This window comes from Mustelus asterias, chromosome 23 (genome assembly GCF_964213995.1).
Source record: "Mustelus asterias chromosome 23, sMusAst1.hap1.1, whole genome shotgun sequence".
Lineage (NCBI taxonomy): Eukaryota > Metazoa > Chordata > Chondrichthyes > Carcharhiniformes > Triakidae > Mustelus > Mustelus asterias.
In genome coordinates this window covers 37,222,879-37,236,152 of record NC_135823.1, presented here as the reverse complement: position 1 = coordinate 37,236,152, position 13,274 = coordinate 37,222,879, and the positions used below count along the sequence as shown (strand labels likewise).

Sequence of the window (13,274 nt, the reverse complement as noted above, 5' to 3'; positions counted from 1 at the left end):
CTGGCTGAACCCAACCAACATTCCCAGTCAGTAATCACAAGCACATCCAGTCAGAATCATGTAAACAGTCACTGCCACAATCCCTTCATTTTTCAGGAAGTGCAAAATCAAGCCACACTTGAGATAGTGACAGAAAGGAAGGGAATGGAAGGGATGACAGAAGGAAAAAGAGAAGGGAGAGAAAATATAAAGCTTTAGTCACCTGACTGGTTAGGGGAATGGCTGACCAAATCCCGAATGGGAGGCATGCCTAAGAAAAAGCAAGAGAACCATAAAAGGTGTCAGGGTTCAATATATTCTCAGCTCACTCCTGATCAAAGAGTAAAACACTAGTCTCCCTCATCACAGTTAAAGCAATAAAAATAACATATCTTCAAAATTTTACTGACCAGTTTTTCAGTTACCCTCAGTTCTAATTGGGTGGGGGTGTTTTTATAAACTGAAACTGCCCCAGGGCATAAGGTTCAGTGGCTCTCAATAGCATTATACTGCAGAAAAATTGAGTAACTTAACAGCACTCAAGTACAACAATTTCTATCAGGAATAAACTCACCAAAGGCAGCCCAACTCACAAGAATCAAATGTGATTCAATCATAGAGCTTTGATACAACATGAATTTTGGGATAGAAGGGAAGCCAAAAAAAGAGGCACAAGTGGAGTGTGACATCAAAGGTCTGCTGCACCATTGCATGCGGCTTGCGCAAGTAAAAAGGCTAGTGAGCTACTGGGTTAAGTTGGGGTTAAGTTTGCTTTTGAAGACTGTCAGAGCTACCTTCTTTCAGATGATGGTGAATGCAAAAGATCCCATGCCATTACTTGAAGAGCAAGATGTCCAGGCTTGCACTTACCCCTTAACCAACATCTGAAAAACACAGATGTACTAGTTAATTCTCTTCCCATCATGGTATGCAGTCGGCCAAAGTTCCAAAACACAGGAGCTAATATAAAAGTATATTTGACATGCTAATGATGCAGGACCCCAATGAGAAATGTTAAAACAAAGTGCAGCAATAAGCAAAAATTTTAGTCAATATCTTGAGAGTAGTCACAATATCAATATATAAATGCAAAACATTGTTTCAATATCCAATATATGACAAATTTCAGTGACCCCCTTAAAGGCCATGAAATTCAACTGATAATGGGGGTGGGGTAATGATTACGTTTTCAATACAACTCTGAGCAAGTCAGCTAAGCCAATTGGTACATTAAGTACAGAGGACGCAATCTTCAGATTGCCAATGATTTGAGAAATTCCTGCCTTTCTGGTCCAACTTGTTTTGACTATTTTCAATGAATAATAAATACAATCCAGGCACAGACATCAGTTGACTTTAATGAGAGTATTAACACCAACATATACTTCAATTCTCACACTGCACCCCCATTCGCCCCTTTCTTTCCATTTGCATCTGAAACCTAAAATACTACTTTTCCAATCTGTCCTATCGCATCCTTCACAAAATGAAAAAATCAAGCATATTTAATGAAAAGTACTCAGCATTCAAGTTAAACTGTCATGATGAGATTGGGTGAGGAGGAAGGTGACGAGCACTGCTGTATTTGTGATGAACTAGGAACGGTTCTGCAAAAGCGATCAGTTGGTTGACAATGGCAAAAAGTTACCACACTCAAAGTATAAAGCTTCTGTCGATAGCCACATTAACAAAACTATGCCCATCGGAAGCAGCCACATCTGTTTGCTACTTAGTGGGAAGAAGTACAATAGTCACAGAGTTACAATTGGGCATACGCTGTGCCTGTGGAAACTGACTTATGATGTAAACAGGGAACTTTTAAGCACTAGGACATATGGTTGGTGCTGAAATAATTGTGCAAGTCTTCTGAGAAACTTTTAATCATGATTTTTAAAAAACCAAGTTGGATAAGCATTGAAGTGGATTGGGGCAGGATTGTGGGACTCACTAAATTGCACTTGCAGAGACCCAGCATGGACTGAACAGGCCAAATGGCCTCTTTCTTTGGTGTAACCATTTTATGATTTTATGCACAGCAGAATGGCATTAATCATGCATTAAAATATCTGAAGCTCATAGAAAAGGGGTAGGTGGGGGCCTCTTAAAGAACACACCTGAAATAAAATAAAACCGCAAGTGCTTAAAGTAGTTATAATCACCAGCAATTAGATTGAGCATTTTTACAATAGGATCCCACAATCTGTACTGGTTCATAATTAAAAATTTCACAGACCTACAAATCTTTCATTATGAAATGGACCCTTCATTTGTGCTATCTGGCCAGGAAGACTTCATCCCATGGTTGGGAGGGTGAACAAGAGCAAAAGTATAGAGTAGAATACACAGCAGCACAATGTACTGCGTTATGACAGATTAGGAACTCTATAAGCTTTAGGATGCATTGCCAGGATGTTTAGTGCATACGTACTTAAATGAGCCACTTGTCTCTACAGATGAATTTTCCAGATGTTAGCTTAAAAGTCGCTACACTCAGAACTTAGGTAACTGAACAACTATAGTTGCAGCAACAAACCCAGCTAAGGGAGAGGAATGTCACCAACTCAAAAATGTTCAAAAGGAAAACACTTCTAGATGCATCTCTTCCTGGAATGTCAAAATCAAATACTTAACTAAACTCTAGTCACTGACATTCTCCTTAGTATAGTGATCAGCTAGCCCAGCTGTTAAAACGATAATGATATCGTATAGTCAAGTTACTGCAACTGAGCAAATTTAGTGTAATAGCAAAGTGAAATTTTATCAGCAGTTTGAGAAAGTGTTTCTTAACCTTATTTGCAGTCTGTAGAATCAGTTACCTGTTTGAATTTTGCTGCTGTATTGCAGCTGTCCGTTGGTCACTGGCTGCAGAGTAACAGTGTTGCCTCCAGACAGGCTGGTCAGTACTGGCGTTGCGGTCCCAGCTGCTGATGGTAGCTGCTGGCCCCTTTTCAGCAGTTGCTTTTGCTCTTGGTGTCGAAAGCGTGGCGGTACTTCACGAGGTGGATAGCGAGACAAGGCTTGCTGCTGAGTGTTGGCTGGGACCCGCTTGGCATTGCTATTGTTGCTGGTAGTTGTGGAAGTGCCGCTGTTAGGGTTGGCAGGCTGAGGCTGGCTTTGACTGGTCTTGGTTGGTTCTGGCACTTGAGGGGGAAAAAAATGATCCGTTAGAACAACTGCATGGACAGTTTATTGAACATTCACTGCATTAATAAACACTGGTGAACAGGAAAGGGGTGTTTTCTTTTGGGTGGAAGAGTGTGAAAACAGCTCTTAATTCGGTTAATTTATTTTCCAAATTTTTGATAAATACAGCAGTGGATAATAAAACTCCAGAGCTTCCTTTTATAGAGGTGCTTATAGAGGTTTTCCTTTCTTTTGCTCTTGCCAGGAGAGGAAGCCAGGCGAGGAATGGTGCAAGTTTCCGGGAAAGAATGGGCTGTGTGAAAGCAGAGTGAAATTTTCAGTACCTTAAAGAATTCCAACATTATTTACAAGAATACCAGACTAACCTGAATACGATTGGTTAATTTGGAGCCCTATGTGGGAGCTCATGTGCTTAACGTCAATCCAAGTACTGAGCTGCAGTGTTGCTTAAATAAAGAGCCAATGCTCAATTATACTGGATAAAGAGAAAGCTGAACAGAAAATTCTCCTGGAGTGTGCTGGCAGAGCAAATCAAGTCTCTCTTGCAGTGTGCAAGGTGTAATGTTCTTTTAAAAGTGTAAAACCCAGGAACAGTAACTTTTGCCAAACTATTTTTGTTGGTTGGATTTCTGCAGATTCCAAATAAGTTTCACCATTGCATCTTAATGCTTTTATAACATTACTTGCCAAATTAGGCACCCTAGGATTTTCAGAGGTTGATTAAACCTAGAGCTCATACATTCAACCAAAAATACACATAGGAAATGTATACCAGCCAACATATATAATAGAGCTGTGCCCATGCAACACTCTGCATGACCCATGTAACAAAATATTACATTCCACAACATACACTAAAGACAAACTTCTGACCACAGTAAAAACAAATTCTTTGTTGTTCTTATCAACTACCTGGAGTAGAAATGGATACGGTCACGTTGTGGAGATGCCGGCGTTGGACTGGGGTAAACACAGTAAGAAGTTTAACAACACCAGGTTAAAGTCCAACAGGTTTATTTGGTAGCAAAAGCCACACAAGCTTTCGAGGCTCTGAGCCCCTTCTTCAGGTGAGTGGGAATTCTGTTCACAAACAGAACTTATAAGACACAGACTCAATTTACGGTCACGTTTAACATTGATCAGCAATTCTTGCATCCCAGTCCACAATATCTTGCACACTAAACTACTGAAATCATGGAACGCTCTGTGTTATTCCATTGTCTTCAACCATATTTTGTAAAGGCTGAGAATAAAATCCTTTTCTGCAGACACTACCCACTGCCACGCAAGACATTGTGGATGGAAATAAACTTGTTATAAGCTTGATACAGAAACAGACTGGGGAGTGCTATGGCTATAGTACTTGAAATATTCACATTATTAGAGCTCAATGCAAAAATGAAGCAGCTACAAACCTTAGCATTACTTGCAAGGACACAGAAAATAGGTATTTAGTTCAGTGCAGAGGAAGCCAACCTTGCCCCCGACCCCCACCAACCCAAAGCTGGGTTGGCACGGCTCTGACCTAATTTTCTGTTATTTCACACATGAGTGATTACTGACAAGAGGCAGGCAGAAGCGCTGTCCAGGCACATGGCAGTTGAAAGCAGACAGCTCAGTGGATGTTAACAATACCACACATCTGATTACCTGAATTCTTCTGAAGCAAACTGATGAATTTTCCTCCAAACAATATGCCCGATATGTGCTTTCCACTTTCCAAAGATTCTAAAATGCATCATTTTGGTTAGCTGGGCTCCTATTTTAACTGATTTTGAGAGCAGTGTCTGTGTTAAAATGTGTGGAACATTGAGCTGGGTGGGTTCATGTACCTCCCTTAGCTCATCGGTTACACTATACATTTCCAAATTCCAAGGGCCATCCCATTCCTCTTCCCCTCCCCACTACAACACTGCCCCCACCCCCGCATTTGTAAACTTCGTTTCTGTTGTATTTTTGATGACTAACTTTGAAGATCAGTTTCAAAAGTGAATGCGACACAGATCTAAACATTATTGCATCATGTGTTTGCTGCACAGATGATCAACTGTGCAAGCCAGCCAACAGCAGCAATATCTTTGGATCTGAGGGCTCAACTAGGAATAAACATGCTTTCATTACAACCAAGCAGATGAATCAAACTCAAATGGTTATCTAAAAAAAAAATCCATGCATAAATAAATTTTTGGTAACATGAGGACTGAACTTCACAATAACTAGAGTTTTCAAAATATAGAACGGTCAGCTGTCAATCATACTTTAAATATTAAAATGGAACAGCACAATTCAGTTGCTGCAGGGAAGAAATACAGATTCAGCACAACTGTTACCAGGATACAGAGATCAATTATTAACCATCAACAACACAGCTAAGCCGGCATAACCTAAGATGATGCACTTGTGAGGTGATGTGTTATTTTTTAGTCAAGCTTTACGCTATTTTCGAAATACAAAGACTTTGCATTCGATGGGGAATTACTACATCTCAGAAATGTCTCAAAGCACTTCACTGCAAATTACCTTTAAATGCAGTGACTTGTGCAGACAAATGCAGCAGCCATTTTGCACACATTCAGGTTCCACCAACAATTAATTAACTGGTTTTGGTGGTGTTGGTTGAGGGAAGAATACTGTCCTAATCAAGCTAAGATAACTAAACAGAACAGTATAGTAATTTCTTGTATAATGTTGCAGCTGCATTGTTGTAAAGTGCAGCTTTAAATGAAAAACTATTAAGCAAATCAGATTTTCCCATTACAACCAATGTGAACTTTAGTTAGGATCTGTAGGACCTTCCTTGTCATGAAAAAAATTAAATCATCATAACTTGCAAGTTTACATACTTTACATTGCTAAATTAGTATATTAATAAACAAATACACAAAATACAAGACAAATATGTTAATACTACTTATGTCCTGTTCTTTGCCTCCAATTCAGCTGCCAATTGGACTGCCCGACCCTCTCCCGTTCGCTGCCAATTGTAAACCCTGACTCTCCCACTCACTGCCAATTGTACTTCCCTACCCTCTCCCGCTTGCTGCCGATTATGTGTGTACAATCAGCATGCACCTCACTTCACTCGCCCTTGCTTTACCTGCATATCACTTCAGTCACACCAATAAGGAAAAAAAAACAATGCGCATGGAAATCAGCAGAACGTGGCAACCCTATGCCTGGGCAAAGATTAACAAAATCTGCTGTGACCTCATTCAAAACACAGATGGGCCTTATATGGTCCATGGATCGCAGGTTGCCCATCACGAATTTACAAGGTACTCATCAGAAGCCTGATGGAATACTCACCACTTGCCTGGATGAGTGCAGTTACAACACAAGAAGCTCTGCACCATCCGGGACAGAACAGCCTGCTTTGCCAGTATCCCATCGGCCGTCTTTAACATTTACGCCCTCCACCACCAGTGCAATGCAACAACTCATTCAGCTTCCTTTGACAGTACTTTCCAAACCTGTAACCACTAAAGTACACCTACTACCTAGAAGTACAAAAGCAGGAAACACACTAAAACACCATTACCTGCAAGTTTCCCTTAACACCATCCTGACTTGGAACTGCATCATTGTTTCTTCAATGTTGCTGGGTTAAAAACCTGGAACTCCCTTTCTAACAGCACTGTAGGTGTACCCAAGAAGGTAGCTCATCAGTGCATCAAGGGCAATTAAAGATGAGCAACAAATGCTGGACTTGCCAGCGATGCACACATCTCAAAATAAAATATATATTCTATATCTGATATTTAAAAAGTGAAGACATCAACTTTAAGATAACATCTTTCCTGTCTTTGAGGATCCACTCATTGGACAGCACTGACAAAGGATCCATCCTGTGTCACTCACAGAAGATCACGAGGCTTATCTTGCAATAGGCCATCAGGCTAGCCACACGGACACCCGCCGACTATGGCAAGGTCTGCAAGACATAACAGGCTACAAGATGAAGGCATGAAAAATCGCTGGCTCCAATGCTCCCCTCCCTGATGAGCTCAATGCATTCTACGCCCGTTTTGAGCAAGAGGTCAGCGAGAGCGAGCCCTCCACCCTGGAAGCCTCAGATGAACCTGTATCTAAGGTCACCATGCAGATGTTAGTGCAGATTTCTCGAAGGTCAACCCACGGAAAGCGACTGGCCCAGATGGGATACCCAGACGAGCACACATCTCCTGCGCAGATCAGCTGGCGGGGGTATTCGCAGACATTTTCAACACCTCTTTACAACAATTTGAAGTCCCTATCTGCTTCAAGACAATGACCATCATCCCGGTACCAAAGGAAAGCCAAGCAGCGTGCCTTAATGACTATTGTCCAGTGGCTCTGACATCCATCATCATGGATTGCTTCGAAAGGCTAGTCATGACACGAATCAATTCCAACCTCCTGGACTGCCTGAATCCACTACAGTTCGCCTATTGCCGCAACAGGTCCACAGCAGACATCATTTACCTGGCCTTGCACTCAACCCTGGAATATCTAGATAACAAAGACACCTATGTCAGACTCCTATTTATCCACTACAACTCTGTCTTCAACACCACTATTCCTATTAAAATCATCTCCAAACTCCGTGGCTTGGGCCTCGGCTCCTCCCTTTGTGACTGGATCCTGAACTTCCCAACTCACAGACCACAATCAACAAGGGTAGGCAACAACACCTCCATAATCATCCGCAACACTGGTGCCCCACAAGGCTGTGTTCTCAGCCCCTACTATATTCCTTATACACCTATAATTTTGTGGACAAATTCCCCTCCAACTCAATTTTCAAGTTTGCTGACAACACCACTGTAGTGAGTCAGATCTCAAACAATGACGAGACAGAGTACAGGAATGTGATGGAGAATCTGGTGAACTGGTGCGGCAACAATAACCTCTCCCTCAATGTCAACAAAATGAAGCAGAATGTCATCAACTTCAGGAAGCGTAAAGGAGAACATGCCCCTGTCTACATCAATGGGGATGAAGTAGAAATGGTCTAGAGCTTCAAGTTTTGAGATGTCCAGATCACCAACAACCTGTCCTGGTTCCCCCCATGCTGACACTATAGTTAAGAAAGCCCACCAACACCTCTACTTTCTCAGAAGACTAAGGAAGTTTGGCACGTCAGCCACGACTCTCACCAACTTTTACAGATGCACCATAGAAAGCATTCTTTCTGGTTGCATCACAGCTTGGTATGGCTCCTGCTCTGCCCAAGACCGCAAGAAACTACAAAAGGTCATGAATGTAGCCCAATCCATCATGCAAACCAGCCTCCCATCCACTGACTCTGTCTACACTTCCCGCTGCCTTGGAAAAGCAGCCAGCATAATTAAGGACCCCATGCACCCCGGACATTCTCTCTTCTACCTTCTTCCGTCGGGAAAAAGATACAAAAGTCTGAGGGTCACATACCAACCGACTCAAAAACAGCTTCTTCCCTGGTGCCATCAAACTTCTGAGTGGATCTACCTTGCATTAAGTTGATCTTTTTCTACACCCTAGCTATGACTGTAACACTACATTCTGCACTCTCTCGTTTCCTTCTCTGTGAACGGTATGCTTTGTCTGCATAGTGTGCAAGAAACAATACTTTTCACTGTATACTAATACATGTGACAACAATAAATCAAATCAAAACAAAAGCCTGGGGAAATTTTAATGACAAAATGCTAACAAACAGTTCTTACTGGCCAGCTACATCAAGTAAGAGCACCAACGCCAAAACAATTTGCAATGACTGAGGGACATACAGGAACAGTTACTACAAGACATGCTCACAAGTACACTGCTTGCAATGAAAACTGTGTTCAGGTGCGGCAACCTCACTGCTGAACAAGAGTGTGATTGCCCATCCATGCTTTTAATATTAAAAAGGGTAACAAACTCAAGGATTAGTTCCACTGTCCCAAGTTTGGTCTCCAGACTCTACTGAGTTAGCAGATCACAGTTGGGGAAGTAATGAAGGTGCTATAATTGGCCATTGCACTTAAGTTGGGGTAAGTCAGCCAAGCTAAGTCAGGATTCTCACTGCAAATCATTCTGCAGCAACATCATCTGGAAATCACATGCGGAAGTCAGAAATTGACAGGATGGGGCTCAGACACGGTGTTCTCTACAGCTGGATAACAGGTTTGGGACTTGCGTTAGGACACACAAAAAACTGGCCATTCACATGAAACACTATAAACTCTTCCCCAAAGGGTGAAGTTAATATCTTCAGGGAAGACAAAGATAGGGAAAAGAAGCAGAAAAATGCTGAGGGTGGAATGAAGCAAGGCCATAGATGACTTAATCATAGCACATGCTAATACCCAGAAATGATCTATTCTGCATTGAATATACAATTAAATCAACAGTCACTTGCAACAATGTTAAATAAGTTTTGGCTTCTGGAATTCCCTATAATTAGGCTTCCCAGAACATTACAAACGTCTTCCATGTTTACTCACTGACTGGGTTACACCGAACCGTCTCAGATTTTGAGCACAATATATGGGTTGGCATTCCACTGCTGGAATACTGTGTTGTTCAAGGCACCATCTTTTGGACGGCACACTGAACCAAGATCCTAACTACCTATTCAGGTGAAGGCTCCACACGCTTTTGGAAGACTTAGTACCTCCAGTCCTATGGAGGACAATGGGCAGCAAGACTCTGCCACCAGCCCCTGACCATCATAAGCTCCAGAGCAGGTGGTGTCCCATTCTTGATGGTCCTCCATAATTGTCATAATTCATCAGGTCTTCTTTAGTCAATCCCACCTTCTTTCTCTGGTGTCAGAAGTGGTACAACTGCAGAAATTCCCCAAGTACCAACATGAACTGCCAATTCAGTGGACTTCCGTGCTTATTCCACATTGGACTTTCAATCATGACAGAACCCTCAGGAGACTGGGAGATCATTTACAGCTTCGGCATATTCAACCATGATATGATGTACAAAAGCAATTTACTGGCGTGAAGCAGAGTGATTTTGAGGACAGTACAAGGCATCAAATGCAAGTGAAAGTTCCACCTTTATTTCAAACTTTTCTTCGAAGTTTGGAGCCTGGGAAACCAATATTAATACTCTCTTTCTAAACTTATTTAAACATTTATTGACTCAAAGATTTGGAATGGGGCAAGCAGAGCTCCCAATGCAAACTGTTGTCCAATGGAAATGCATGAAGGTGCAATGGGGTGAAGACACCATCTCAAATCAACTTGCATGAATGAACAAGCAAGGTCTTACTCACTGATGTACTTTATACAAACATAAAACCTACAAAATAGGGACAGGTATCTTCTAGTGTTGTGACCATTAAGCAGGTAAATACAGTGGCTAGTTTGCACACAAGGTCCCATAAAACCGAATAACCAGTTATAGAGTCAGAGGTTTACAGCATGGAAACAGGCCCTTTGGCCCAACTTGTCCATGCCGCCCATTTTTTTAAAAACCCCTAAACTAATCCCAATTGCCCACATTTGGCCCATATCCCTCTATAATCTATTACTGACTGTGAACATTAAGGGAGAATTGTTAGCAGGATACCAGGAATTACTCACGCATAGAAACATAGAAAAACTACAGCACAAAACAGGCCCTTCGGCCCCACAAGTTGTGCCGAACATATCCCTACCTTCTAGGCCTACCTATAACCCTCCATCCTATTAAGTCCCATGTACTCATCCAGGAGTCTCTTAAAAGACTCTATTGAGTTTGCCTCCACCACCACTGACGGCAGCCGATTCCACTCGCCCACCACCCTCTGTGTGAAAAACTTCCCCCTAACATTTCCCCTGTACCTACCCCCCAGCACCTTAAATCTGTGTCCTCTCGTAGCAGCCATTTCCACCCTGGGAAAAAGCCTCTGAGAGTCCACCCGATCATCATCATATAACTGTTGAGAGATTAACAGAGGGGTGAAGTCTTTGGTTAGTGGCCATTTATGACAGTTCTTTATTAAAAATGGACCACTAAAACAAATGTATTTTCGACTGCCAAATATTAAACTATCAACCCAACTGTACTACAAAATCATATTTCCCCTGGCCATGAGGGTCCACCATCCTCTTAATTGTATTTTTCAGGAGTACTAGCGTCAGAGGAGAGTGAAATCATTAATCTCTTTCATCACTCTGGTCACACGACTGTGTCTTCCCCGATTCCTGCACTGCAGGACCCACTCATCCTTAAGCCCTCCCACATCCCAGAGAATTCTGCTATAGTCGTCCTCTGTTGCCACCACCATGACCTATGTCATGAGAGGCCAACTAGTTTAATGGACAACCAGCTAAATGCTCCAAAATGTTATTCAGAGAGGAACACTCTTTGCAAAGAGCATTGCTCAACTTTCCTCAATGTTGTCAGATACAAATCAGTAAGAAAGAAACTGTTGCCCACAAAGCCAGTTCTTGTAACCATAAAAAGACTACAAAGCCATTAACTTAGTTATGATATTTTGTACTGGACGAAATGTTTTCTCAAAGGGATATTATAATATGCTGGTAAAAGCACCAACTACAGCAAATCAACAAAATCTATAAACATGCCCTTTCTACAGTTAGACTGACCTCTTTCTTTGCTGACTATCAGTATGTTACCCTCACAGTACATCTACCCAGGTCTCAAGAAATTAAAACAATTTAAGAGGATGCTGCTCGAATCCCAGTTCCTGGGTTGCACAAAACCATTCATTATTCCCATCTTTGCAACAGGCATCTTTTTGCAAAACAAACATATTTTGGGGCATGTTTTCCTCTCCAAGCAACTTACAATCCTTGGACAGACTCTTCAGATTTCAGGTTTGACTCCTATACAGATTTAATAAGCAATTGTGAAAGTGCAGTTTTCCTGTTGGTGCTGAATCTGCCCAGCAGAGTATCAGCTCACTCAGATACAGAACCCCACAATATAGAACCAGGATCAAAGCTTCAATCAAAGTACAATGACATACTGAAAGGGTTTCTATGCTATCTGCTATAAGCTGCACGCCATTTCTCAGAGGCTGCTACAATGAGCATCCAGTCACTGGGATCAGCCAAGTGGAAAGCAACGGGCTTTTGCAGCTTCAAATTTTCATGCATTATCACATTTACTACTGGGTTAAAACAAACAAGTGCAATGCTATTATCTGAAAATCACTAAGTAATAAATATTTACTTACGCATGAATCACAATTTTTGTTCATGGCAATGGAGGCAAGGCTCGCAAGATGTGCTTTCTGAACATCTTCCAATCCCCACCCACCCTAATCCTGCCACAGCAGTCAAAAATAAAATGATATCTTTCGGTAAAAGATTCACAATATAACTGTCATTCGGAGGGACATGGTAGAACACAGGGGTGAGGGAGCAGCATTCAGACCACCCATAATGCTATATGTGTTATGATTCCCTTTGATTCTGCCACACAGGAATCTAATATTAAATCTGAATGCATCCTGAGAACCTTTAACTTGCTCCCATTTTGAGCAGAGCCCTTATTCTCACTGTCCCCCCCATCACCAAACTCTTTTGAAACAGGAAAGCTTCAACTAAATTTGCGTTCAAGTACAGTTGCCAACAATCAATTCGGCAAATTAACCAAGATTTAAGTAGCTGCTCATCAAATTATACTTCGCCTCTTGCAAACTTACGTTTTATTTTCCTCGGTGCTCTGAGATCTGATGGAAACATATTTGCTACAGATTGAGTTTACTGAACAGATTTCCTCTGCTTCTGGCTCTACTTTTCAACTGGTGAACCTCACTCTTGTGGTCACTTATTGTTCAAGTCTAACAGATGAAAGCTTCGCATCACCAAATCCTCTAAGATTATGTTTGAAAGAACACACCACCACCATAACCCCCCAAAACTGGATGCAAAGCCTAAAGTCAGGTGGGCCAGTTAGTTCACTTACCCAATGCGGCCTCAATACCACCACTAGCAGAGTGCAAGAAGCAAAACAGGATATTCCAGGGAAAACACAACCTTCCCATTGAGAAACGTGCAAGAACCAGTCAACTCTGCTCAACTCGGTAGTGTGGCTCATGGCAACCTTCCTACCAGACAACCAGAAGCGCTGAAATACCCCAGTTTGAATTTAGAAAACAGAAACCAATTAGAGAACAATCACACTACAAAAATACAAAGCAAATACTATGTTAACTTCCCTGGCCAATTGCCTATGAAGAA

At 41.8% G+C, this 13,274-nt stretch overlaps 1 protein-coding gene across 14 annotated transcripts in view; it reads right to left on the bottom strand.

Annotated features, from left to right (window-relative positions):
• LOC144510648 (trinucleotide repeat-containing gene 6A protein-like) overlaps positions 1 to 13,274 on the bottom strand; it is a 162,233-nt gene that overhangs the window by 69,679 nt on the left and 79,280 nt on the right. For 10 of the 14 annotated variants that reach the window (XM_078240306.1, XM_078240313.1, XM_078240311.1 and 7 more), the window contains 2 exons: positions 2,796 to 3,119; positions 203 to 250 (listed from right to left, as the gene is read on the bottom strand). In XM_078240306.1, the coding sequence (XP_078096432.1) occupies positions 203 to 250; positions 2,796 to 3,119 (372 nt within the window). Of the gene's footprint in view, positions 1 to 202; positions 251 to 849; positions 864 to 2,795; positions 3,120 to 13,274 lie in introns of those variants that run through there. The other 4 variants (XM_078240308.1, XM_078240319.1, XM_078240320.1 and 1 more) reach the window with 2 other exon arrangements.